The following is a 23977-nucleotide window of genomic DNA, read 5'->3' on the forward strand; positions in this document are numbered from 1 at the left end:
GTCCTATTAGTACTCGTACTATGAAAAGCTTTCTTCTACTCATTGTACTACGAAAAGCTTTCGTCACTTCCCAATCTCTGATCTAGACCAGAATATTAACACTGCAGACACGAAGCCTGTCAAAGTGACGTGCTTACTTTCTCACCACAAATTTCTCCCTTTGTGCTAAGCCCACAGTACTTACAGCCACATGCAGTAGGCGTCTGATGGCCTTGTTGTTCCCTGAGCCACAGTATGCCATAGCTACAGTGTACATGCCAGAACGACGGAGAATCGGATCCTGGAAGAGAAAGCATCAATATTTAACATCCATCCAAACGGTGACAGTAATTCTGACCTTAAATCTGTTCTACTCTTGGGCCTGGAATCTGCAAACAGGTAGCATCACTGCTTAATTGTTTATCTGGGATGAGTAAGGGGACAGTCATCAAAGCAGAGTTGTCATCAGTTTCAGGGGTACTATGCCACAGGCTGCCAAGGAGTATATGGCAGTTGTGTCATTCTGCTTTTTACTTGCTATCTGCTGTTGACCACTACTAAAGCCACCCACAGCAACCCTCATCTGTTTTTAACCATTATGTCTCCTTGTTGCTGCTCACAGGACGATGAAGACCAAGCATGAGGCTAAAGAAATACACAAATAGGCTCCGTTGTTCTTGTATTTTTCATCAAAGTGAAGCAACTTGTGAAATAGCCCCACTTCAGACTTACGTATGAACTTCTAAAGCTCAAAACAGCCAACTCACTGTAGCTGGAGATTTCACAAATGGAGAGAAAGGTCACCCGTGTAACAAACATTCAGTGAGTGAGAGTCCCAGCTCAACTTGCCTTATCTCTGCAGAGACTCTCAATGAGAGCATCTGCCTCCTCCATCCTCCCGTACATGACCAGAGCAATCCCAACGGCGAGGCCTCGCAGGATCTTTTCATGCTGGGTTTCCTGTGCGTAGCCGACCATGTCCTCAATAGCCTGGGCATTTTTAGATCCCAACATAACCAACCCCAGTGCCAGGCCAGCTGCCTCACCTGCAAAGCACAGTAAAGCAAAAAAATCAAACCAATCTGTTCCCAAAAGTAGTAAATATTGGATCTAGAGAACCACAAGATGTAGGCCAGCTGATTGCTTCTGGACACCAGCTTGCCCAGCAACTCCATTATTCACAGCCAAATGTGCTTGTAATGACCTGCCAGCCACAATTTAGGGCTCTTCCCTACCAAGTTCAATCATCTCTTACTTAGGCCAAGAGATGCTGAGATCATTTTCCTGTGAGTCCCAACCAATGCAACAGTAGCTGCCACAAGCTTCTCCAAGCCTGTCTCTCAGCCCAAAAAAGCACATGGCTCTGGAGATCAGGCACACTAAATAAAAAGCATGTGACAAAGGAAAGAATAGAGCAAAATAATGGACCGCTTAAAGACCTAGTATGTCTTATCAATACTTGGCATAGTGCCACAGACCAGTCCTGACAGGACCTCTGAACATGACTGACACATAACTAAAGAACCATGCTGATCAGGAAAAGATTAGTTAATAAAACACAGTTAGAAACAATCTATGTTGCTAGCAGAAAACCGAGGTGGGGGGGAGGAAAAAACCACAACCAAAAAGACCCAGATGCCTGATAAGGCCTCAGATGGTTATTTGCTTTGAAAGCAGAACATTTACCTGTCACTGCATCATCCTGGTATAGATTTGTTTTCAGTAAATCATACACATCTTGACGTGCTGTCCCCATGGCAGCCAGACCCAGACCCAGGCTGCCACCGTGTCGCACAATCTAGAGAAGCATATGCAAGTTCAGTCATCACACAACAGGGAGCAATAGGGCTTCAGCTGAAGTAGACATATTTCCATTTACATAAAGCTGCAAACTTTCATCCCCACACCACCCAAACTGATCTCTTGACCTGCTATAAATACCACTTTCACTGTTTTAGGTAGTAGGTTCCATGAAAGAGGCAGAAAATAGAATAGAAACAGAGGTTCAAAAGTATAAACGAATATCACAAGCTTTACACATAGCACTGGAGACCTTCTAGTAACTTTAAGGTCTTTTTTCCCACTGAGTGATTTATGTAAAGCCATAAATCTGTGCCATGTGTAAAAACAGCTGGCTAGTTATAGCTTTTAAGTAGAAAGCTAAATCAGTACCCACTTAAACAGTCTATAACCTTTTTTGTTCCAACAACAGATACAGGAGAGGCAGTACATTTGCAATAAGACAAGAGGGATCTGTTCACAGAATTTTAAAAAAAGTAATCTGAAATTCCACAAAGAGAAGAAGGGAACATGCTGGGACAATGATATATTCCCAACTTAAAAAGATATTTTTTGTAGAAGTCTACAAACAGTGAAGTGGTAAAGTAAAACACTTCTTATTGTACAAGATGCATTAAAACTACAGGGCAGCAGAAACATTTTGTGGCTTATTTCCTTGACAGCTAAGCCATAAGCAGTAAAAGCGCCCGAATACTGCAGGTCCACTAGCAAAACAAAGTAGATATAACAAGTAGTAAATATGATGAAGCTACAGTCACTGTCAAATATATAAGAATTTCCTAGAAATCTTTCCTAAACATCAAGCAATAGGTTGTTAAAACCATCCTTTAATCCAATCCAATCTTTAAGGCCCAGAGGAGGTCTAAGTACCACATTACTAACACGGTCTTAATTACCTCTACTCCCCATTTCTAAACCAGCCAGCACCCTCATGCACATTTCCAACAAAACAAAGGCTCATTACTGAACCCAGTACATACATCATTACTGGCATTCTTCAGCTGGTTCAGCAAGTAGTCAATGATGTCCCCACCATGGTTAGCATGGATGAGACCCAAGGCATAGAGACCTCCACCTTCCTGGTAGGCTGACCCTGGAGAGGTGTCCTTGGGCAGGTAAGTTGCCATTAGCTGTAAGGCTTCTTTCTCATGACCCTGTACATCCAGTAGGAAGGAAAGACAATGGGAAGTGAAAGGTGAAAAAACCAGCTGAGGTAAACACTTCACGATAATATCTAAACACATCAGGACGAAACGTGTTGTAGCCATTACTTTCTCCACAAGAATCAGTGTTTCAGTGCTGAACAATCAGCAAAGAATCCCTCTGTACTGGACTTCCAGTAACCACAGTACACGAGTATTCACCAATCACTTGGTCACAGGTCTAAACCAGGACACACTGGGCCTGAAGCTACACCAGTTCATTCACTAGAGCACTTTAATGAGGACTGAGGTACACAAAACAATTACAAAGACTTCTTGTTATTTCAAAAATGCTTTAAATATACCCTCTCTGTGAATCAATTTGAAGAAAATGACCACTACTTGGGTCACCATTCAACCTTAGTGAAGCTTACTGCAGTAAAGACTTTGGTATGTCCCAAAATCCCCTAAAAAACTTAAGAAATACATAAATGCAATTTTAATAGCAAGAAACCACTGAATCTTTCAACTCACAAAACAAGAGAAGAGCTAAGAATAAGACTCTCTCCTTGAGCCATGTTATCCTACCACCTTTTTGATTCTCAGCAAAACAAGCCATAAATTATATTTGGATATCAGATGAAATAATAATATAAGCAGAGATTTTTAGTGCAAAGACTCAAAACATTTATAGCTGTGCCACGTACACTGAAGGCACCATTCAGAATCCCCATTTCCACATTTTCAGTGTTCACAAGTCAAGCATTTATACTGAGCAGAGGGAAATGAATGCAGAGTTACCTTGTGTATAACACCCAAGCTGGCAGTGGCAGTAAACTTAGCCCAGTTAGTGGCCCTGGCCAGCCACTCCAAATTGTCTCTAGAAGGTGAAAAGAGAAAGGTTATACAGAGTTTTTCACACAGCCCGTTCCTCATCCTGTAAGCAGGGTTTCAGAGCACTGATGCCTGCTTTCAAATCAGAAAGTAGCTCCAGAAGGAAAGTGGGTTAACCACATCCCCATTTTATACCTCTCTCCCCTTCATCAGCTCTGATTTTTGCCTGGTTTTAGTCAAGCTTCTAGATATGAGTGATATTGATGGCATGGAGAACAACTGCTCAGTAGGCAGCCCAACTCTCTGGGAGAAACTGTAGCAGTTTCTGGAGCTTTCCTCAAGTCCCTTGTAAGGTCAGCCCCGATATTTCCCTTCCAAGAGTCATTCAGCACTGTCAGTCTCTACCAAAAAAAGACACATGATCTCAGAAATTCTCCAGCTGGTAAACAGAAAGAAGAGAAGTTCCAGATCTCCACCCTCCAACTGTTCATATGGTTAGCAGTCGAATAAAGCCAGTTTGTGAGTATAGAGAAAAGGAAACAATTCTCTAAGACCATTAGACTTCTGCAGTCACAGCTTTGGAACCATCAAATTAAGCAGGGCAACAATGTTGTCCAAACACCTCTAAATGACACTGGAGCTTCCTTGCCATAGATTTACCTAAGGAACTGGTCACTGGTTGTCCCACAATGCATAAAGGAGTTTGCTATAACAGTTGCTGTATGACACACGGAATTCCGCACTGCATCCTGAAAGAACAAGAACAATCAGTATTACCAGTCAGCAAAAGATATGCTCCAGGTCGCTTAACATGCCTGCCAGTACACCAGAAAAATAGATTGCAATGACCCTCAATTTAACCAGCAATTTCCCTTTAATCAGTTAATAGATTGTTAATGCACTTTAATATATCCTCAACCCAGCCTTCCCATGCAAAACAATCCTTTCTATGAGTTTCTGTCAGAGATGTGATTATTTCAATTGCAACTTAACCGGAGAACCCCCCCCTTTCTGTTTCCCAGAACTGAGCACTGCAGAGTGTGCTGCTGATGTTTTCAAGCCATTCCCAGAACACTGTGTATGATCACTCCTGAGCACTTAACCAGTAGATGGAAAAGATTTTCCAATACGTTTGAAGTGCGTCCCGAAATAGATGAACACACTAACAAGCAACTCCCAACACTTTTACCGATGATGTGCAACTTATTTCACATATAAAAAACTTCTCCTATGGTTTCTAATAATCATTTAGATTAGGAGAATCTAATTTACCTGTAAGTTTTCATTATCCCACCCTTGAGTAATATCTTCCAAAATCAAATCAGTTACTCAATTCACTAGAACCGCCTACATTACAGTATCTGGCCGGTTTCGCCTCCAACATGGAAAAATTGGTCTCTTAGCACATACCAGAATTCTTTTAGCCAAGCTGTGGGTTTAAGCCCACGTAACACCTCAACCAAGATACCTGTAACTTACAGTCCTGGCTGACTCCCTCCCTTTCCTCCCAACCAGCAGCATTTGCAATGGATCAGACACAGAGCTGGAAAGTGAGTTTTGCCCATCTTACTGAACAGATGAAAAATGAACCCATCAAAAAAAGTGGTGAGGAAAAGATTAGTTTCTATCAGAAAAATAAATTTTAAAAAATCAACATGTTAATAGCAGCCTGTCATTAGGTCATACTAGCTGTAAGCTGAAACAATCTGATTATATGGTTTTCTTTGGGTGCAACCAGCCTCACAAATTCAAGTTTTAAATGACTAAAACACCTATTTGTATCCACAAAACCCAAGGAGGTCATGCTAAAACATAAGATAATGTTGTAAAATAACAGCAACATGGTCAAAACAAATATAGGATGAATCCAAGACAAAGCTTCTTACCTTTGTGTTTTTGAGGATCATGAGGTCTGTATTGTTGTTTCGTATTAAAAACTGCAGATGTAACTCAATGGCCATTTCCCCACTTAAAATTTTAATCATTTTTGAGATCTGGTCCTTAGGCTCTGGGTTCTTCACATACAAGCAAAAGGAAGAAAAAAAAATCCATGAGATCCCAACTACAGATCTTTTAAAAAACAATTCATGAGAGGCCAGTCTGGTATGTTCCCATCACCATATTCCAGGTTTTAGGTCTAAAAAGATGTTTCTGTCCTTGAGGCGTTAGCCCAAACCTCGCAGATAATCAAGTCCCTTTGTGCACAACAGTGCAGGTGAGAAAAGAGACTCTCCGAAAAGAAATGTGTTCTATCACTGGAAGCAAAAGGATATGAGTGACATCTAACATTCTCCAAGCTGCTGTTTGGCCTTACAGACACAATGAGTCTCCTGCAAAAGGCAATCCCTTTCACAAATATGAACCTATATTTCCTTGGAAGCTTTAGTGGAGAGGGCCACAAAGCTACAACACTTTGCATGACCCTTTAGTCAGGGTCTGCAGGGAGCTGCAGCATCATTCTTGTGAGCTACAGGCTTTATTCAGAACAACAGCTACTGGAATTAGGAGGAATCTCTAATACATCAATCTTCAACAGTTCTTAGAGAAAGTCTCCTCCTTCCTCATAATGGAACAGTTGGAAATTAATCTGTGGAAACTGAAGTTCCTGAGCAGGGTGAAAAGTACACCACAGCTCTTTGTACTGACATTAGCTGGTCAGAGACCAGCCAAGCATAAGTAGTTCAGCCCTTAAACTAATTCCCTCAATTATTTCTTTGTAGTCAGCATTCTGAATTATGGAAGATTAAGCTCAAGAATATTTCTGACCACACAGATCGTTTTTGTGTACTTGTCCTTTGGCACAGTCAGCAAAGCCAATGCAGCAGAAATTGATCCTGCACGAAAGCACTGTTTTAGAGGTTCCTTGATGAGGCAAGAAATCCAACCCCTTTTATTCTCCTTGGGAAATATAATTTGAAGAAAACACTTCTGTTTGCCCTTAATTTTTAGGTGATCTGCAAGAATCTCTCAAAGATTCCCAAGTCTCGTTTGCAAACATGCAGCACAGGGAAAAAGAAGGAAAAAAACCCTTGTCTTGAGTTCTACTTTCCTCTCTAGTAGCATTTCTTTTCTTCAGCATTGGAAGTGTCAGAACTGCATTAGCTATTCTACATGCTGAAATGTAACCACATGTGCATGTTAAAAGTGAACTCACTTTCTTCAATACTTGGGAAAAGAAACTCAACAAAAATACTGCAACCAAATAACCCAGCACCACAGAGGCCAGAGGCAACTTTACCACTTCATGGAAAAGAAACTATGTTACATCAGCATCCCCTCCTGCCATTCCTGCAGAACAGCATCAGTTGTATCCAGCCAGAACTACAGTTCGATTTCTGAAGGTGAATGAAAAAAACTCATCGAGCTAATTCACTTCCTAAAGTTCTCAGTAGCAGTTAAATTTCAGGTTTTTTCTTTTGGAATGAATGAATTTTGGAATGAAATATCAGCAAAAAGCAAACACATGAGCCAGATCCTTCTGTCCCCTTTTTCAGACCTCAGTAATTCCCACTGAACTCTGCCCAATTCCCACTCTTGCCCAGCTTTCAGTATCTGAACTGCTGGACTGTCAGATATTGGGTTCTCAGAGATTGTCTGTCACCTTGTCTCCAAGCAAGACAGAAAAGGAAGTCCACTCTTTATTAGCCAAACCAATTCAGCAACCCTTGGGATTCAAAGAGAACACATAAGAAAAATTAAGCAAGGAATGTATTTTGGAAATGGCACTTACAATTTCCGCAGACTTTCCTGCTGCACAAGTGCTTCCTGGCTTCTCTTCTGCTTCCATAGTATCACTGAAATAAAACAGAAATGAGAAACGCAACCCAGTTCATCACTTGTAACTCATCAAGAACTATAATTACAGCTGAACACTGTCCTGAAAGAGTAGCCTGGGATTTGGAGATCATGGCTGGAAACAGGACTTTGACGGGACAAGGACTGACTGACTGGAGGTCACTGCTGAACAGAAAACTCTTCCCAGTTCAATTTTCGGGGAACTTGAAGACAAAGGCCTGGAAAATCCTACTCTATTATTACATACATAGAGACAACAATAACAGAGATGCTTGTAGGGAATGAAGAAGCAGAGACAGGTGAGAAAACAAGGTCAAAAAACGAGGCAGCAAGGATAATTATAGCCTCGCCCAGAAGCTTTGAGCTCGTCACTATTAGCATGGATCCTAGAGCGTTGGCAGGGAAATGAAACATACTAAGCTGTCGTTAGCAACTTGTTCTAATGCTTTGCAGGCTGACATTAATTACTCTGTGCCTTTATTTCTCTGGAAAAGGGAGGAAAATGCTTGCTATGCCCATGTCAGTGATTCAAAAGCATTTATATCCACTTCCTCGCAGCTGCATAAAACCTTACATTTAACTAGCCTTGATCTAGGTAGGATTCTCCATCACACACTATCAAAGACAGTGCAGGGATCAGGTTGGATACAGACAATCTCCCCACCTGTCTTTCTCCGATCCAGGGATGGTGCCGGTGTTGGTGGATCCAGGCACAGAGGCAATGGGAGTGCCAACTGTGCGGAGATTCTGGATGACAGAGGACAGGAACTGCTGGCTAGCACTTTCATACAGATCAAAGCAAATCTGGTAGGCCATGAGAAGGTTGTCATCCTTCACCAGCTTTTCCAAGATGTCGCTCACAGCCTGTGGGTCATCCAGGAATATCAGGCACTGAGTAGGAGAAAAGGAAGAACAAAAAAAAAATAAAATTCAGGAGACATTAGATATTTCAGAATGAAAAAGCAACAGCACCCAAGGCCACACTCCAAATCCCTCATCTGCTGCTTCCACAGAACACCCCTTCAAAGAAAGAAAACTTCTCTCTTATAGGAGACAATAGAAAACTTTGAAGAGTTTTCATAGGTCAGTTGAAAAACAAGACCAAATACTACAAATTCAAGACACATCATTCAAACTTTCCTATTTCTGCAGCTTTATCTTTGAAAACTGACAGTGTTGTTCTACTAAACGCAAATTTCAAAATCACTTTGAAGAAGCATCAGTCATTTTGTAGGGATGTCTCCGATTAAAATGAAACAGGCTGAGTCACATGCATGTGGCTGAGTCACATGCACATAGCAAGATTGGCAAAGACCTGAGAACACCTGAGAAACTTCATAACTGTTTGTCTAAACACTCTCAGACAATGGCCTACCAAAAAAACAAAGTACTGGAAATGTTCTTGGGAGGAATAAATAAAATTCCAAGCTGTGAACCTACCATCTGATACTCTGTACATCGGCTTAAAATATTCTGTCAGAGTTGTCTATGTCCTCAAACTGTCTTTGAACACATTTCTTTCCCTAAATTGACCAAATGTGCAATATTTAAATCTCTTTTTCACATTGGTCTCCCTTTGATATATGTTGGAAGCACAAAACCACTAAATGATATTTAATTTAACTGAACAAAAAACAGAGCAGGTAAATTCCAAGTCAAATACATCTACAGAATAGTTACTTTTTATTATCTTGAAACACAAGTCTGAGAAGCTTACCTGGCACACATTGATGAAGTCTGGTTTCTCCAGATTCATGTAGATTTTAACTAGAACCCTCAAGACTTTATTACGGAACTGTTTATTCTGCATCAAGGACATGCAGAGCTTCAAGCTGTAGGCCAGCATCCCAGGAACATCATTCTGAAATAAAATTCAGGGATATCAAGTCTGGGTTCGGACTGACAAGCAGGATTTAGAAACTAAAACAAAGCTACCCCTTTTTCTATTTTATAAAGCAGAGACAACACATATACATACAAATCTTCACAGTTTCCCATTTTCAGAAAACATTATATGCAGGTGTATTGCAGTTTAAAGAAAGAACACCACCAAAAACATACAGGACTAATACTTAATTCAGCAGTCAAAACATGCAAAAGATTAATTTAAAAGTTTAACATCTACTTCTCCTTCTTCACCCTTCTTGTTCTAACACTCAGTTTTGAATGCAGTGAAATTCACTGCACTAACATAAAACACCAGCAAAACAAACCACGCACCAAGAAAAGATCCCCAACACACTTATTTCCTGCTTGAGCCTGAAACAGATTTGGTTACTGGACTCCAGAAGGTAATTCAAAATGAGGGATTTATAATGGGCAGTTAAGTTAGTAAATGCATAGGACAATGAAGAGAATAGAGAAAGCAAGATGAATGCCTTACGATTATCATTCTCATATATGGAAATGGGAGACACCCAAACATATGGGAAAGCTGTAAACTGAAAAATGGTAAAATTTAAAGGATTTAAACTATGTGTCTGGCATATGACTGAGACACTGCAGCATAACAAGACAGCACACAACTGCTAAGCTGCTGCAAATGACTACAGGTGTGCTGCTCTTACTGCCAGTGATAGTAGCATGACTTACCCTAAAACCTCAGTGAAAAATGTTAAAGTCAGGCTGTTCTGCCTTGGAGTCAGGGAAAGCCAAGACTGCACACAGCCACTTACTGAAAATTAGAGCACCTCATCCAACTACCTGAAATTTTTTGTTTTGCTTGCCATTAATCAATCACTTACCCAGCTCTAAGGATCCCTTCCCAGAGTGAATTACAGCAGATGACAAGTACAACTAAATAAAAGAGCTGTTCTTACATTATGCCAGGTCTGCTTAGTCCAGTATCATATCTCTGCCAGTAGCTGACAAGGAATACCGTAAGAAGAGGGCATACGACCACGCTTCCTGGGAATGTTCTCTCAGCAACTTGTAGCTCAAGGATTTCTTAAAGGTAAGGGGTCTCTCTCTACTTGACAGCCCTGAGTGGCTCTGCCTTCCATGACCATGCTGAACTGAACATCTCTGAGTTTTATCTTTTATTCTGTTCGTACAAAACAGGGCAAGTTCCACAGCAACATGGATCTTGCACTTCACTTCCAGATCCATACCTGGCCTAGCTACAGGCACCTCCTGTCCCTGGTACGTACCGACTCAAGGATGGTTTTCTCGAAGACGTCCAGCCTGCGGGTCTCCAGGGCAATGCCAATGGCCTGCTTGTACTTGTGGTCATCCAGGCACCGCTGGAACATTTTGTTCACTATCCCTTCCAGCCTCTCATCCACAGGTTTCTTCTCCCCTTCCGGCAGCTCAGCATTCTCCACACACTGCTTGGTGTAATGGTCAATACATTTTGCTGAAGAGGTAATGCACAAACATGGGGGGAAAAGTCAACTTCTTAGTTTTGCAGTTTTTTACAGGTGAAGTTTTTTACACATTCTGCCAGCAAATAAGTTTATGGGAAACTTCACAAAGGTGAGGCACAAGAACTACCTGTGTAGTCATATACACAGGTAGTAGTGTAAGGTATTCCTTTTATCTCCTAACAAACTCTCATTTAAAAATGAAAACAAGGATATGACCATTGTTCAAGTGTCACGATATCTTAAATGAGGAAACAGCAGTAGGAGACTTCCTAGCTCCACTGTAAGCATTGGCTGGGGAGACTGAGAACCAGCCCTAGTCCATCAAATCCTATACAAGGCACGTGACACCAGCAGACGAGACTTTTAACAGGCATTCAAATTATACATGCATTCAACAGCTGACTTGCTATCTGGTTAAAGGTGGATAAAAACAACTGTCCCGCTCAGTTAGGTGTACAGCTACACATACTAGTCAATTCTTTCCAAAGTTATGCTGAAATTGATAATAACATCAGCACACAAGTGAGAGAAAGGACAATAAACAACCAAAGCAATTTTTCTACTAGGAATTCACTATAGAACAAGGGTTAAGAATAGAGAAAAATGCCATAACTCCTAAGTCAGTTCCATTACAGAACTGCAAAGCAGGAGAAAGAAAGTACAAATAAAATGCGTAAAATCAGCTGCAGCATCAGTTTAAAAGAACACAAGGACAGCAAGAGGAATACAGAGAAAAGCAGCTAAATCAAATAAGCCCTCAAAGTTACAGTAGCTTTGGCAATGTAACAGCTTTTCTTTCACAGCAACAGTTGCTTACCAATGATGGTCTCCACATATTCCGAGTTGTCGTTGACATTGAAGAGGTCACCTGCTCCCAGGGCATAGTTCAGAGACTCCTCAAAAGCTCCCAGGTGGTAAAACACTTTAGAAGCCACGAGAGCAGCAAACTGCCGGCTCCGAAAGCCCTCATCTTCATAGAGAACTTCACTGCAGAGACAAGAGAGAAGAACATCAGCTCTGTGCACTCAGATCTCTTTAAGGCCACATCACTCAAGTACAAGCTTGACCTAACTTCTATCTTTGGGACTACAGCTCCAACCCCACATCCACACACCTTAGTGCTTTCCAGGAAATAAGGAGCTAGATGCTGTACTAGCCAGTGGTAAGCAAACAGAACTACACCCACTTTTTATATCGCATGTTCTTTTTAAGCAGCCCAACCCAAAGTATTAAGTGTTTTCTCTTACATTTTGTCCACTGACTCAGAGATTTCTGCCCAGAAGTCATTAACAACAGCATTCAACTTGTGAAGAGCAAACTCCTACCAAAAAAAAAAAAAGTTTTATTAGCATTTACCACCTTTCCCCAGTAAAAATTAAGTACCCCCTAAGATGGATATCATAAACACTGACCTATTTCAACAGCAAATTCTATTTTAAAAGATCTTTGCAAGGCCTTTCGAAATAAAGGGCTGTTCATTTAACAGGTAAGGCAGCCCTGGCATTCCTTCCCACAGTCCCTCTGTGATGAATGACTGGCTAAAGTGACTGATAGGTGAAATTCCTTGAAATGCAAAGTTTTCAAAGTCTTTGTGACAACCTTTGTGTGCTCCATGCCAGTCAACTCTATTTATTTATAGGGACACAGTATTTTAGCAGGCAAACAGTATCCAGACTGGAATCAGCCCACTTGTAAAAGCAGGGCTCATTCGGATCCAGCACCACCTGTGTCTTATCCAAAAAAATCATTTAGTTGATTACCAATTTACAAGGTACATCTTCCCCTCCTAAAATGGGCCACCTTAACTGTTCAAGTAACTGGTAACCATTAACACACCAGCCTTCTGAGGGTTTGCTGTTCTGTGGATTCATATGCTCTAGACACTGTAAAGTTTCTGCTGCTGTTTTCTTTTCATACTACTACTGTGATTTTTTTTTCCAAGTGAAAACTTTAACGGTGATTTTGTTCTACATTGCTAAAACTACGCTAAAAACTCTAGATGTTGTTCAGCTTTGAATTTTACAGAGTCTAAATGCAGTCTCTGGAACAATTTTAAGTAACAAAGCGCCGTCACCATCAGAGAGCTGGGAGCTTTGATGAACAGAGATTTTACATTTGAAGTTCTGTTTTGATCCATGTTCAAAACAAGGAAGTTTGCCATCTGTTATCCTGCTACTTAAGCCCTTTCTTTCAGCTTTCAGGCTAGATACAATTTGATGCCCACCAGTTGCTGTCCAATCATTAATTATCAAGATCCACTCCTTTTTGATTTTAAGCTCTCAACATAATGCATTTGCTGCTGTTTGCTCTCAGATGTAAGAGCTTACCTTGAGCTGTGGCTCTTCTTCATCCAGAAGAGAGATAATTCCAGCTGCAAAGCAAGATCATAGTCAGTTTTGGACTCTCTGTATCAAAAGCGAGCTTCTTATTGAGTTAAAAACCAACAGAACACAAAAGAAGGCTGTCTCTGGAATGCTGGTTTTAAACCTTCAGTATCAAATTCCAAAAATCAGATTCAAGTTTGTATAAACATGACGTAAAATAGTTCAGAATTTATAACTGAAAAGGCACATTATTTATAAAAGATGATCCTTCTTAGAGGAAAACATATTAGACAAGAACTCAGAGAATGTTTTCATACCAAGGCAGCAGGCCTCATGGATAAGAGATGTCACACCTCACAGCTTTTGCAGGACTCCTGATGCTGTCCCAGCACATTTGTACAAACATCTACAGAAATATTGTTTAACTGACATGACTGAGGGGTTCATAGATATTTTGGGAGCTTAATCTGAAGAATGGTTCTGGGTGGTTTCACTGTCAGACTGCAAGGATGCAACAGAGAGGGTCAAAAGAGAATTTGATCTAAGTCCAACCCAATTCAGTGCTTTAAATCTTTCATCTGTTGTACAGCTTGAGGACCTTCTAAATCTAAGACATGAAACTGGGAAGGCTGGAGGGCCATGGGTTGAACTGGGCTTTTAAAAGATCTTGACAAATCTAAAATGATCATGTGCAAGTCCAAACTAAAATGTACAAATAGAGAATACAAACAGTAGAGAGGGTTAAGATGAAACATGATCAGTGATATCACTTGGCTGCAGTGGGAGAAGGAGAAGACAACTCTCACACAGATGTGTAAGTGAGAGCAGTTCTTGGCAGATCCCTGAGGCACCTTCCCTCCCCTTGGCACCACATCCCAGCCCAGCCCCGTGTCCAGAGCTGGGCACCATCTCGTGAGAGTCACAAGCAAATCCAGGAGTTCAGAGCTGGGCAGGAAGAACAGGGAGCTCTGGGAATCAGCCCCTGAAGGGTGGCTGGAGGCTTGGAACTGGTTGGTCTATGGAAATCTGGGAAAGGTGCAGAGTCCAGGTACAGGGCAGCTGGGGGAAGGGAATAATCTGACCTTTGTGTCAGATATGAACAGGAGGAGTAAGACCAAGCTTTAGTGAAGCTTCACAGAATGGGGTTTGATGGTATGAAAAGCCTTCTCACCGTAACACAGTTATGCACTTTGCCTATCAAGGTCACAGAGCCTCCATTATCTTTTAAAAAAAGAGATCTTTTAAAAACCAGGTGAGACACAGGTCCATCAGTAACAGCAACTGAAGGAGCACCAACGGGGCTTCTGGGCAGGGAAGGTAAGTTCAGCAGCCCAGCCCACAGTGCTCCTTCCAGCTGCTTTCTGAAACTCTACTCCAAATGTTTGCTTTGAGGGTTTTTGTGGGTTTTTTAAAATTTTTTATTTTACATAAGCTCCTGCGTTCCTGATCTATCAGGAGGAAACAATCTCACTCTCACACACGGCCTACACATCTCACTTCAATATGCCATTTTTACATTTTCTAAAGCCCCTCTGAAATGAATTCCTACTTCCCATCACTTAAAAGTAGGAGTTAAACAAAGCAAAGGGCTCAGAAAGAGAAAGGCACTTGGGGACTGTTGTCCTCTGCACTGTTCCTGCGGCAGAGTCACAACCACACACGTGTTAATTCCTGGCCTGAGTATTTTGGCAAATACTTCCCGTATTTTTTCACACTCTCGAGCTCTCAGTAGGCCCACGGTGTGTAAACATCTCCTTCCTCACTCGCCTCATTATCCCGGCCTCTCGGGACTGACATTCACTCCGCGAGGCATTCGCGTTCCCGAACTCTTCCAAGTCCTTCCCATTCCCTCTCTCAGTCCCTGCCGCACCTCCCGTGGACCCTGAGAGCCCCCCGGTTTCACACCCCCCACGCGGTGTCCCCTGGCAGCACCGAGCCCTCCCTCCACATCCCCTGCTCACACACCCCCCCCGCACCGCCTGGGACTCGCACGGGTACCGGAGCCCTCGTGCGGCACCAGCAGGTCACGGCCGTGCCACACCGCAGGGCGACTCCCGTGGGTGCCAGGGCCGGGTGAGCCCCGTGAGGGGCGGCCCCGCCGAACCGCGGCGGTGCCCAGTCACGGCCCTGACTCAGCGAAACCCCGGCGAGCAAACGCGGCCGCGCGCCGCCGCCTCACCGGCCGAGGTGATCATGGTGGTGCCGGGCTGTCCGTCGGGGCGCGGCACGGGGAGCGCGGGGGGTCCGAGGAATCGCTCCGGTCCGGCCCAGCCGCGGTGCCGCCGCTGCCCGGCCCGGAAGTGCCACCCAGGGCCCCTTCCGGCGGCTCCGCGCTGCAACCGGGAAAGGTGCCCGTGGCGATCGCCTGCGCGGGACGGCGGGGAAACCCGCAGGCGGAAGTGGGGCAGCCCTGCCGCGGGGGTCCTCGCGCCTCCCTCCGCCCTTCACTGACAGCGCGGGCTCTGCACGAAGCGTCGGAGGCCCTGCGCAGCCCACAGAGCCCACAGTGGACCCGCACAGCCCACAGAGCCCACAGTGGACCCGCACAGCCCACAGAGCCCACACGGCACCCGCACAGCCCACAGAGCCCACACCGGACCCGCTCAGCCCACTCCTGATACTTGGCATGGGAGGGTGCTCAGCCCTCCCAGCCCACACCTCACAGCCTGGGAAGGGGGCCGGAGCTGTGGGGTCCCCACAGGGGACCACGTCAGTGCCTGTGTTTGCGCCGTGCCCAGAGAAGCGGCTGTGCCCCCCTGCCAGGACAGGCCGCCCGCAATGAGGAGGCATCTGTGGGGGCACAGGGTGTGCCTTGGCGTCACAGGGATCAGGGATTTTACCCCATGGACGTACCACCTCTTGCCGGCCGCCTCTGACTCTTCTTAAATGTGTTTCCATGGGGAAAGGCCTTACCCAACCCCATCTCTCCCTTGAAAAGGGAAGCACAAGTACAGAGGAGTCTGACAGCCCCCTACCAAATCCCTTTCCCCCTCCATCAGTTGACAGCACAGGGCAGTGTCCAGATCTGCACAGACACAGACCTGAAGTTGCCCTAGTTGTGGAGGAACATGGAGTTATTTTGGCTCCTTCCTTGGTTCCAGTACGGACAGATGGGACACGCAGGCTGGTGGATTTGCAAAAGGGAAAGTCCAGCTCAACAGCAATGGTGCTGCCTTCTGAAGGGCTTGAATTCCCTGATGGCATCAGTGAGTGAAAGTTATTAATGAAAGTTCTTAATGAAAGTTCTTGATGCAGGTTACCAGAGACCTACCCAAGACCCCAAGAGAGGCAGCTCCACCTTAAAGACAACTGGGAAGATCTCCTGCCTTCCCCACTGCCCCACTTGAGCTGCTCACAGATCAGAGCTGCTGGTCTTCCAGATATCATACAGTGGGGTCACTTCCATTCCCTACCCATATCCCTTTTATTCAAACCAAGATAAATATGAGTTAAGCCATGGATAATGCTACTTCAAGGATAACACCATGGCAAACAAACAAACAAAACCCCAGAAGCACATTCCAATTCAGAAATTAAATGTCTTTATTTTTTACAACAAGCACATAACAGTGCCCTTACCTTATTAAATAAATGAAATATGTAAAACTATCTGCTTACAGCTCCATGTGTCCAGATGGTGAAAAAAGACAAGAGAAAAAAAAAAGAAAAAAGGATTCCAGTCACTTTTATTCCTCAGTCAAAAGTAAACAATGCTTTTGATCAAAAGTATTCCCACTCACACCTCCTAAAGCCCCAGGCAGTTCATCTGCTTCCACAGAAGTCTCCCTGAAAGGGTAAACCTGCATGATTTACCTAAAAATTACCAGTAAATAAATCCATTGGATTTTCAGCACCAAGCTAAGTTTAACTGCAAATCTGTGCTCTTGGGCCACCTCTGCACTACTGAATTCCTGGCAGCAAAGGCCAAATGCTGCAAGAAAATAAAGATTTCCCCCACCGCAGTGTCAAGTCCTACTGGACTCACCTAACCAAGGGCTTTATTGGGAGATACAGACCTGCCCAGTGACTTGGGCTCTGCTGTGCAGACAAGCAGAGGGACTTCCCTGCACAGCAGAGCCATGGGCTCATGCCAGGGATGGAGCAGGAAAGAGCCTTCATCCCACCAAGATGCACTTAGTGCTCAGTGCTGAAACCTGGGGTCATGCATAGAGCCACTCACACCAAGTGTCTTCATTGAGTCACTTAGTCACATTTGTATTTTCCACCTGGTCGTTAGCACAGAAATCCTGCAGAAATCCTGCAGGCTGGAAGGAGAGTGGGTTGGTGCCCTCTGTGCAGAGCAACATGCTCTGTCAATGCCAGCTGCTCTCCACAGCCACATCCACACAGGCAAGTGTTTCTGCTGTGAAGAGACGTGACATGCACTTCCCCAAAGGCTGCTCACATGGGCTTGGCATCCTGGCAACACTCCCCCTCTTGCCCACTCCAGCATGCCCCAGACACCCTCAGCCACACTCCTCCAGCCCAAAGGGCAAAGCAACACCATCACTAAAGGGACCAGTTCCAAACCTGAGAGCTGCTGCTCTCTGCTCCAGTGTTACCATCATAACCCCAGCAGGGTAGACAGGTGTTGGTGTCCCCATACCACTGGTAGGGAAACTGAGGCACAGAAAAATGGTTTGGTGAAAAATATTGATGATCATGGTCATGAGTGGAGCTGGGTAAAAAACAATATCCCTTGCTCCAGATAAAAGCTACAGAGATGCTGAAGGTACAGTGCTAGGAGAGAGTGCTGGCCAGAGCTGGCAGGACTGCAGGCACTTCAGGTGCCACTGGGAAAAAAGGAGCCAGAGAGGGGACAGACATGCACAGAGGATGTACTGACACAAATCAGTGCTAACCCAGAGGAGAGGTAGGCAGGACATGACAGGTTGAAGTTGCTGATCTGAGCTGGATCAAACTCCTAAAGAACCCAGCAGCTTGTGCTAAAAAGAAAAGACATGTTTTACGTTGCATAACGTAAGAATGGAAAAGGTAGTAATATTCCTCAAAACCCAAGGATTTATAATTATTTGTGTTGTCACACACACTACAGGCAGCCCTTTGGAACTACTTAAATAGATCATTTTATATATTTATTCATGAAGCAGCCACATCTTGTGTTACCTGTCACCTCCAAGCTCTGCCATCACATAGCTGTGGAGATGTCCCAGGTAAGATGGGCCTCTCCCATAGCCCCATCTAACACCAGCCACACCTTACTGTCCACCTGCCACCCCTCCAACCCAGGCAGTCCATCAGCCAGTCTGTGAGCACCAGGACAAGCCAGAGGAATCCTGCTCCCAAACCACACTCTGTTCAAGCTGCCATTACTATCAATATCTTTTATGTTATTCCTGCTACCCACAGTGGGCTGTTACTGCATTCTTCACGTTACACAGTTACACTCAAGCCTTTTCAGTAGCTGGTAGATCCAGGACCTCATTTAGTCCCACTGCAGTCTCTCCACACCACTGTGTCACTTGTCTTTTTTTTTTTGGCTCGATCACAAAGAGAGTAGGAACTTCAAAGCACCAATAAAGCAGGAAAACAAGGCAGCAGAATTGGTCTGCCAGGAAGGCCAGCCCTGGCAGCCTCAGCAGGGAACTTTGCTCAGAATTAGAAAATGCTCCTCATTCTTCAAACGGGTGGCTGCATTTCATGCTCAAAGTCCCAACGTCATCTTGCCCAGGATATGGGATACATCCCCAAAGGCCTTCTCAGAAGCCCAGTGTCCAGCAGCAGCTCCAGGCACAGCAGGGAATGGCTCTCTGGCACAAACCCCGGAGGCTGTCAGGAGCTCCAGAAGACCCTCAGGAGTTCAGCTGAACAGCTTCTCCATGGAGTAGTGGGTCCTTGGAGGAGAGGGTGAGTGAGCATTGCACCAGCTCTTCCTCCCACTGCTCCAAATCCACCAGGCAGATCTGGGATGTGGACTGTGCTGGGTGCCCAGCAGCTCTAGGTGCCTGTGCCTCCAGCAGCTTCTTCACAGTTTCCATTGGGGGACAGGCTGGTCAAAGCCACTTCTTCCTCGGGGTCCTGCAGGCCATCTACAAAGAGCAGAGAGAGGTCAAAGGAGATCTGAATGAAAAACCCTTCCTCATACAAAATACAAAAGATGAAAAGAAAGCATGGAATGAAGCAGTTGATGTATACTCACAGCCTAAGCACAGCTGATTTTTTTCATAACTGAATTTCATTTTGTTTTATAAACTCAACATTGCTTCAGTGAATAGAGCAAAGGAGCACAGGACCCAGCTCCTGGCCTCCTGAAGTCTCAGCAAGCTCAGAACAAGTTGCATGGCCACAAGGCATCATTTGCCTGGCACTGACAGCAAAATCAGGCACTCTTCTGACCCTGAAGGACCTGTCTCAAAGCTACATGAAGTGGGCATTTCAGTTGTTTTCTCCAACTCCTATGCACTTTAAGCATTTTATGTGTTTAAGAGGCATTTGGACAATATCCTTAATAAAATCCTTCAATGTTTTGCAAGCCCCAAAGTGGTCAGGCAGTTGGACTAGATGATCATCATAGGTCCCTTTCAACTGAAGATATAATCTGTTTTATTCTTTTTACAGCAAAGGAGCTTTCCCTCCTCTTTGTGCTTCATAGAACAATCTAGATCTCCACACTACACACCTTGTAGGCACCTGCATGAGGCACTTCTGCAGAAAGAAAATCACTGCTGGGAAAGGCAAGCAGAAGTGCCAACTGTGCACAAAGGCTGAACACAAGACTATTTGTTATCTGAACAATTTCCTTTACAATCGGGGAGCCCAAGGCTGATTGCCCTCTCCCTTCTCTCTGCCAGCCCCAAAGGCAAGTGGTTTGAACACTCCTTCCAGCTGTGTTTGCAGGAAACATCATGTAACATCAGGATGATACTTCCAATTCATTGTTTAGCCAGACAGTAGTTCTGCTGCCAGAAACTCCAGCAAAAGGCAGCTGAGTTCAGCAGTGCTTCCAGGGGTATATTTGGGCACTGGACCCAGCATGGCTTTGTTTAGGCAAGTGAAAGGTCAGAAAACAGGGAGACAGCAACACAAAAGACAGATGTGTGTTGGTTGTCTTCAAGTTTGGGCCAAACCACAGCCAGGGAAGAGAGGCCAACTGCAGAGCTAGAAATAGCTGAAGGAGGCCACCAGCAAGGGGTTTGGGCACCAGGGAGTCAGTGAGGAACCTCTAATGGTCACAGCAGAGTACAAGGGAGGGAGCAGGGTATACCTTCATGAATATTGTTTGCAGCTTTTGCTTTGTGATCTTTTCTCCAGCTCCTCTGTTTCCAAGAAATGCACCGCAGGAAGGATGGGAGCCTCCACCTCTCCCTGTCTTTCCTCTCTTCTGAATAAATGAGAGAAGGTTAGTTCAGACTGGTAGCAGGTCAGCTCTGCTGCTGCCCCACTTCCCCTCCACGAGCCCAATTTCTCACAGCAAAACCAGGTCCACACTGCAGAGCCACTCGTGGAAAGCACAGAGCAGTTCCTGACAATCCTTATTTCTGGCTGAAACCTCTCTTCTATCCTGGAAATTTGTCTCCAGTGTCAGTTTCTGCTTTGCTAGCTCACTGCCAAAACCATTCTGGATGCAGCAGCCCAGAGCGAGCAAGAAACCTGGCAGGAGCTCAGGCAGCACACGTGGCGAGGCTGGGAACTGACATGGTGAGGGAATTCCCGCAGAAGGAAGATTTTCTTTTGCATTATCACACAGCTTCTGCACCACAACCCATTTACTGTTCCCTGCTTTATTAAGCAATTCCCTGAACACACACAGGCTTGCAGCACACTGAAAACTGCAGGAAATTGTAGAGAGCCTGTGGTCGATGTATTTATTCTGGAAGACAACAAAGTTACTACAGATTTTCAAGCTATTATAGTAAAACACTACAGCAGCTTGTAAAATACTACAGCAGTGTAATTTTTATGGTCTCCAACAGCAGCAGTTCAGCATCTCCATTGAGCCTTTCATCTCCTAATCAGATAACAAATTCAGCGTCCTTCAGCTTATCAAACCATTGCGACACTAAAGGGTTCACAGTGACAATCCTTCCTGCCAGTCAACAAAACAAAAGCTCTAGTGCACTGCCTGGCATGGCTATTTAGAGGCATGGCTATGCTTGGGATCCCTCTCCCTCATGGAGATTTTGGAAGGCAGGGCTCACAGGAGCATGGAAAGAAGCTGTCACTGCCTAAAGGTTGAACCCTAGAGCTGATGAGTGTCCTCATTACACATGCAGGTCCTGGGACACTTACATGACTCAGAGCACCAGGCAGAGCACCAGAGCTGAATTAAAGCTGAGTCCTCCTACCCACCACAATTATAAAGTACACACAAACAGGCTGCAACACCCAATCCAGCTCCTCCTGCTCCTCGTTCTCCACAGCTACATATACGGAGCCAAGCACCAGCAGCCAAGGTAGAAAAAGGTCATGTATGCAGGGATGCTTTTCTGCACCTGCAGCTAATGCCCCAGGCTGCTGTGACCAGAACTGGAGGACTCACTGGTATCTGAGAGCATAGCAGAAATTCTTGCAGCAGCAACAATGTGAGGAAGACAAAAGCTTGCAAAAGGAGAGAAGTTGGAAAGCAGATTGTGCATGCCTCAGTTACAGAGTTGGCAGAAGACAGCCCTGTGCCCTCACAATGGGTCCTTGCCATCTCAAAGCTTCTTGATGTTCAGATCCAAGATTCTGGGCTGAGCTGATGGAAAGAAGCACCTGAACTGCAGCCAACTATCTCGATGTCCCAGGGATCCCAGAGGACCCTGTCAATGTGGTGCTGAAGGCAAGTGCCAGGACCCATTAGGGTAGAGGCAGCAAGATAGCAGAACACTCGAGCTCCTGGAAATGCTGGGGAGCAAGGGAAAAGTGGGAAAAAACGTAAGAAGGGAGGATGAAAGGGAAACAGCCCAAGACAAGCAGTACAAAGACTAAGGTGTTTTGCGTGGCAGCTGTTACAGCAGAGCCTGCCCAGCTACCCATCACCCTGCAGTGGCACACAGACATGACTCACCTTTTGCCCCAGAACAAGTGCTGTTCCTCAGGCCTGACTGACACCCAGCTTTCATCCTGCCGTCCTCACCTTGACGTATGGTTTTACACCCAGACAGTAACTTGCTGTTCTCACTTATTCATTTTGTCAAATCAGCATAAGCATCTTCCTCCTGCAGGAAGGTCAGGTCCTGCCTGCAACCTACAGCATGGGCCACACCCCAATCCTGCATCCCTCAAGAACACACATGGAACAAGCATGGAAGGCCACCATGTCATGGATAGCCACAATGTCACAGCTGTCAGCTGCCACATCCCTGTTATCCATGAGCTGCTCTAGTACTTCCCAAACTGCTTAGATGTTTGTCCAGCTGCTAAAACTGGGAACCTCACCAAAAAGCCACAGATCCCACTGGGAAGGCTCAGATCCCGCTAGCATGAAAGAAGTCTCATTGGAGAAAGACCCCATCAGGAATGGCCAGATCCCGATGGGAAAAGCCAGATCCCATTGAGGGGGAGATCCCATCAGGAGATCAGATCTCATGAGGATGGGGTAGATCCCACCAAGGAGGGGAAGATTCCGCAGGAAAACGGAGGAAATGCCGCTATAAAACCCCCCGAGTGGGAAGGAGGAAGGGTCGGGCCGGCCCCCCGGTGTTCCCCCCGTCCCGGTCGGTACCTGCGGGGTGCTGCAGGGCGGCCCGCAGGGCGCGGCAGGCGGCGGCGCGGCACTCGCCGGGGCAGCCGGGGCTGTACCGGGCCGCCTGCACCGTGCCGGGCGCCGGGAAGTGCCGCCGCAGCGCCGCGTCCAGCACGGCCGCGTCCTCGCCGTCCCCGCCGGGCAGCAGGACGCCCACGACGGCGGGCGGCGGCGCCGCGGGCAGGCGGCCCCGCACGTCCCGCACCACCTCCCGCAGGCGGGCCCGGGCCCCGCGGCCCCGCGCCGCCCCGCTCAGCACCAGCAGCAGCCGCGCTTCCAGCGCTCTCCGCCGCCCGCCGCCCGCCCGCCGCCGCCGCGACCGGCACCCCGGCACCGGGCACGGTGCGGGCGGCGCCTCGTCGCCCAGGAGGTCGCGGGCGAAGGCGGCCATCGCGGGCGCCGCCGGGGCTCCCTCGGCCACCTCGGCCACCAGCAGCACCGCCCGCCGCCCGCCCGCCCGCTCCACCAGCGCCCGCAGCTCCTGCAGCTCCGCCGCTGCCATCCCCCGCCGTGCGCCCTGCCCGGCCCCGCACCCCAACCCGCACCGCCCCCGGCCCCGGCTCCGCACCGCCCACTGCCCCGCACCCGCCCCGCCACCCGCCACCAGCCCCGGCCCCCGCGCAGAGCAACACCCCCTGCGCACACCCCGGGCAGCGGGGCGGGGGTGAAATGTTATGGATTGCCCCCCTCCAGCCCCGTCCCGTACCCGCACACACCCTCGCGGAACAGCTCCCACCTGCTGCAGGGTGGGCACAGAGGAGATGGTATTAGTGGGGGGCATGGGACCCCCCGATCGGCCACACAACCAGCCTCGGAGCTCTTCCACGGGCTGTTCTTGTTTCACATAAAGAGGTGATAAAATTCAGGCAAAAACCGTGCTGTGGAGGGGCTAGGAATGTGAGAGGGGGATGAGCAGAGGCTGTGGTGACTGCAAAGTGGGACACACACGGGGCCACAATAGAGGAACAGTTGATCATACACCTCAAAGGGTATAAGGTGTCCCTTAGGGTGTAACATCCCGTACCCCAGGGCAGTCATGGAGCGAACTCC

The 23977-nt window shown here is 46.3% G+C and overlaps 2 protein-coding genes across 2 annotated transcripts in view; both read right to left on the minus strand.

Annotated features, from left to right (window-relative positions):
- Positions 1-15555, minus strand: part of PSMD1 (proteasome 26S subunit, non-ATPase 1) — a 70357-nt gene extending 54802 nt beyond the window's left edge. Inside the window, exons 1-15 of the mRNA XM_032698522.1 lie at positions 15419-15555; positions 13243-13286; positions 12163-12236; positions 11733-11902; positions 10700-10905; positions 9268-9411; positions 8215-8441; positions 7486-7549; positions 5642-5770; positions 4416-4504; positions 3723-3801; positions 2760-2933; positions 1666-1777; positions 829-1025; positions 185-280 (exon numbers count right to left, since the gene is read on the minus strand). Coding sequence (XP_032554413.1) covers positions 185-280; positions 829-1025; positions 1666-1777; positions 2760-2933; positions 3723-3801; positions 4416-4504; positions 5642-5770; positions 7486-7549; positions 8215-8441; positions 9268-9411; positions 10700-10905; positions 11733-11902; positions 12163-12236; positions 13243-13286; positions 15419-15434 — 1821 coding nt within the window. The 5' untranslated portion in view covers positions 15435-15555. The remainder of the gene's footprint in view (positions 1-184; positions 281-828; positions 1026-1665; positions 1778-2759; positions 2934-3722; positions 3802-4415; positions 4505-5641; positions 5771-7485; positions 7550-8214; positions 8442-9267; positions 9412-10699; positions 10906-11732; positions 11903-12162; positions 12237-13242; positions 13287-15418) is intronic.
- Positions 15556-18310: 2755 nt separating this feature from the next.
- C10H2orf72 (chromosome 10 C2orf72 homolog) lies at positions 18311-23429 on the minus strand. The gene is made up of 3 exons (XM_032698529.1): positions 22907-23429; positions 20465-20581; positions 18311-19289 (listed from the first exon to the last, which is right to left on the minus strand). The coding sequence occupies exons 1-3, from the start codon at positions 23427-23429 to the stop codon at positions 19198-19200; spliced, it is 732 nt and encodes a 243-aa protein (XP_032554420.1). The 3' UTR covers positions 18311-19197.
- Between the last annotated feature and the right edge of the window lie 548 nt (positions 23430-23977).

Source organism: Chiroxiphia lanceolata, chromosome 10 (assembly GCF_009829145.1).
Source record: "Chiroxiphia lanceolata isolate bChiLan1 chromosome 10, bChiLan1.pri, whole genome shotgun sequence".
Lineage (NCBI taxonomy): Eukaryota > Metazoa > Chordata > Aves > Passeriformes > Pipridae > Chiroxiphia > Chiroxiphia lanceolata.